Consider the following 3,372-nt stretch of genomic DNA (forward strand, 5'->3'; position numbering starts at 1 on the left):
GTGGATGAAAATCCTATTGAGGAGGATCATAATCTAGAAGAAGACCAACAAGATATGTTAAATGATGAATTTGATGTTGTGGACATGAATAATCAGGATGATGAAATTAGAAAAAATGAAGTGCCAGACTTTGAGAGCAACAATCCTCCTACACCTATTATTGGCAGCAACATTCCATGTTCTTCTCAATCATCACGTGTGAATAATGTTCGAGATGATGAAACCGGTTTTTATAAGAGAATGGCATTCAAGAAAAAGGAAGAACTGGCAAATTCATTGAAAATTATTTGCTTGAAAAAAGATTTTAGACTGAAAAAGGTGATCAATTCTAGTAAAGTTTTTTTCTTTTAAATGTTCATATCTGGAGTGCAATTGGTGGCTGAGGGCTGTGAAATTTACAAGTAGCGACAGGTTTATCATTAGAATATATGAAAAGTACCATACGTGTGGTTCATAGCATCTTACAAGCCATAATCCGCATGTCACGGTAAAAGTCATAGGTAAGTACTTTGAAAATAGGTTTTCCAATGGTAAAGGGCCATCCACAAGAGACATGTCAAATCAATCCGCACAAAATTAGGTTGTAAGGTAAGCTATTAGAAGATTTATAAGGGCATGGACCATGCTAAGTCTAATATTAGGGGAACACATGAGCACGGGTATGCAGTGCTTAATGTGTATTGTTATATGCTTGAAGTTGTAAATCCAGGAAGCAAGACGGCATTGTCGCTCAACGAAAATGGGAGGTTCAAGTACTTCTTTGTATCATATGCCACTTGGATAACTGGTTTTCAAGAAATGAGAAAAGTAATAACCGTTGATGGGACATTCCTGAGGAGCAAGAATAAAGGAGTTTTGCTATCGGCGATGGCACAAGATGCTGAGAATCATATATTTCCAGTGGCTTTCTGTGTTGTGGACAAGGAATGTGATGCCTCATATGAATATTTTTTTCAAAATATGAGAAGCTTTGTAGATGATACTGATGAGTTGTGCATTATTTATGATAGGCATCCAAGTATTCGAAAGATAGTTTCGACTATCTAGCCCACATCTTATTATGGTTGTTGCATGAGACACCTTGGGGAAAATATTCAAAATAACTTTCATAATTCAAAGGTAGTGTCCCATTTTTATAAAGCAGCAAAGGCGTATGATAGATGTGAGTTCAATGACCATTTCAGTCAAATAAGAGCTTTGGTACCAAAGGCGGTTGAAACTCTTGAACGTATTGGATTCCACACATGGAGCAAGCCATTTTGCCTGGGAAATAGGTACATTATTGTCTATACCATCTCATTTGAGTTTATTGTAATTTTATGTGTTTTGATTGATTTTTATTTTTTGTTGTGTAGATATAGCATTATGACGTCAAACATCGCGGAGTCAGCGAATGCTATGTTTGATGTTGAAAGAGAATTTTCCATTGTCGCTATATTTGATGAAATAAACAGGAGATTTACACTTTTATTTCACCAGAGGCGTATGGAGTTGGTGAACTCTGCAAATAGATTTGTTCCCTCAATTGAAAAAGACATATCAAAGTATATCAACGCGGGCAACAAGTTGTTGGCTCATCAAATCGCTAACTACAAGTTTAGTGTCACTGATCATGGTGATGTTGCTACAGTGGATCTACAAAGAAGAACTTGTACTTTGTAGAATTGTTTTACTTGGACAAAATACTTTGTCCACATGTCATGGCAGCGCTTCGATCTCAATATGGTTCCGATTTTGGAAATCAGATTTATGAGTACTCCTCTCCATATTATTCAGTGGAAAAATACATAATAGCATATTGTGAGGAAATTCACCCGATGCCACCTGAAGATTCTTGGATTGTCCCTTTGGATATCATAGAGAGAGAAATACCTCCTCCATATGTTGATCCAAGCAAACCTGGAAGAAGGAGATATAAGAGACACCGTGGAGTTGGTGAATCATTTCCAACAAGAAAAAATAAGGGTTCCGTATGTAGGGACTTTGGACACAAAAGAATTACATGCCCAAATCGAAATGTTCCATAAGCATTGTTGAATTTTAATGAATGTTCTTTTTTATTTGAGGATGATGTTCCCTATCTTCTTATCTTAATTTGAATCAAATTATGTTATGTTATTTATATAAAATGTGTGATTTATTTTGACCTGATGCATCTGTTACAACAGATGTCAATTATGTGTTGCTACTTACAACAGAATATTGCATCTGTCCCAACATATAACAATTATGTGTTAAATTTTACAACAGAATATTGCATATGTTCCAACATATGTCAATTATGTATTACAAGTACAATAGAAAATGCATTTGTTTCAACATATTTCTAATAAATAATTACGTGTAAGTTGTGTGAACAATCAATCAATCATTACTGTCATTGGAACAACTTTCAAGAAAAAAATTAATTACAACTCTTCATATTTTACCCTTTTTTCAAAAAAATAAGTACTTGCATTTGAAAAGTCAAAAGTTCTCTTCTCTTCTCTTCGTCTTCAGAAGTTGCAATTTTTCACAAAATCTACATTTCTGGCATTATATAAGAACACAACAACAGAAGGTCCTTTCATTTAGTTTTCTCCAACATGGAAAGGAAGGAGAAAAAATCTTCAAAAATGACTAGGAGTAAAAAAAACTACATTGAATCCCTTCCGAGGGAACTACTAATTGATATCGTTGAAAGGATTGCTTCCTACTCCCTCAAAGATTTAATGAATGTTAGATTAAGGTATGTATGTATTAATCAATTTTCGCTCTTTACTTTGATTTCCTAACCATTTGATTTGATTTCTCAGTTCCATGGTCCTTAATCAAGTCGCTAATGAACTTTCTATATATCAAAAGGTAACATTGGTCAACTTTCCTTATCGTAGATAGTCGATAGTTTAAGAAGCCATTTCTTTCCTGGAAATATGCAGAGCATTGGGAAATTTAGAAGCCTTATACAGAAAAGACGTGGTAATTTTTAAAGTTTTTCGTATGTATTCACATTTTTATCAATGTATTCTGCCTTTTAAATGTGTTATTTCTTCTCTAGTTTGATTTTTTCAACCATAACGATCCAAATGCATTGGAAATGATTAATCAAGCAGCAGACGATGGCCACATTGGTGCATCATATGTCCTTGCCATAATTTCAATCTTCAAGGGAGTTGAATCCATGAGAGAAGGCTTAATGTTCATTGTCAATATGAAAAAAACGGAGCCACTAAAAGTCAGAAGATGTCGACAGCAGTTGCGATATGTTTTAGGTGGAATGTGGGTGCCAGAACCTCATTTGTTGGGAGAAAGACCCATTTGTTGCATTGTTCATCAACCTGAGCAAATCGCTCGCAGGAATGGTTGTCCCAGGGGAAGAAACAATAAAGATGA

General features: G+C 34.9%; 1 protein-coding gene across 1 annotated transcript; it reads left to right on the forward strand.

The window, feature by feature from the left end:
• Positions 1-615: 615 nt before the first annotated feature.
• LOC125825396 (uncharacterized) lies at positions 616-1,662 on the forward strand. The gene is made up of 3 exons (XM_049504741.1): positions 616-1,018; positions 1,145-1,274; positions 1,356-1,662. Exons 1-3 carry the CDS (start codon positions 616-618, stop codon positions 1,660-1,662), a joined length of 840 nt encoding a protein of 279 aa, XP_049360698.1.
• The last annotated feature ends 1,710 nt before the right edge of the window (positions 1,663-3,372 follow it).

This window comes from Solanum verrucosum, unplaced genomic scaffold, assembly GCF_900185275.1.
Source record: "Solanum verrucosum unplaced genomic scaffold, falcon-dt-bn FXZP01000051.1, whole genome shotgun sequence".
Lineage (NCBI taxonomy): Eukaryota > Viridiplantae > Streptophyta > Magnoliopsida > Solanales > Solanaceae > Solanum > Solanum verrucosum.

Bases quoted from the DNA above. Each gene is read 5' to 3' on its own strand.
- LOC125825396 (XM_049504741.1), top strand. From the start codon at position 616: ATGGACCATGCTAAGTCTAATATTAGGGGAACACATGAGCACGGGTAT. The intron at 1,019-1,144 runs GTATTCGAAAGA...TTTATAAAGCAG, and splicing joins TATTTATGATAGGCATCCAA to CAAAGGCGTATGATAGATGT. The intron at 1,275-1,355 runs GTACATTATTGT...TTTGTTGTGTAG, and splicing joins CCATTTTGCCTGGGAAATAG to ATATAGCATTATGACGTCAA.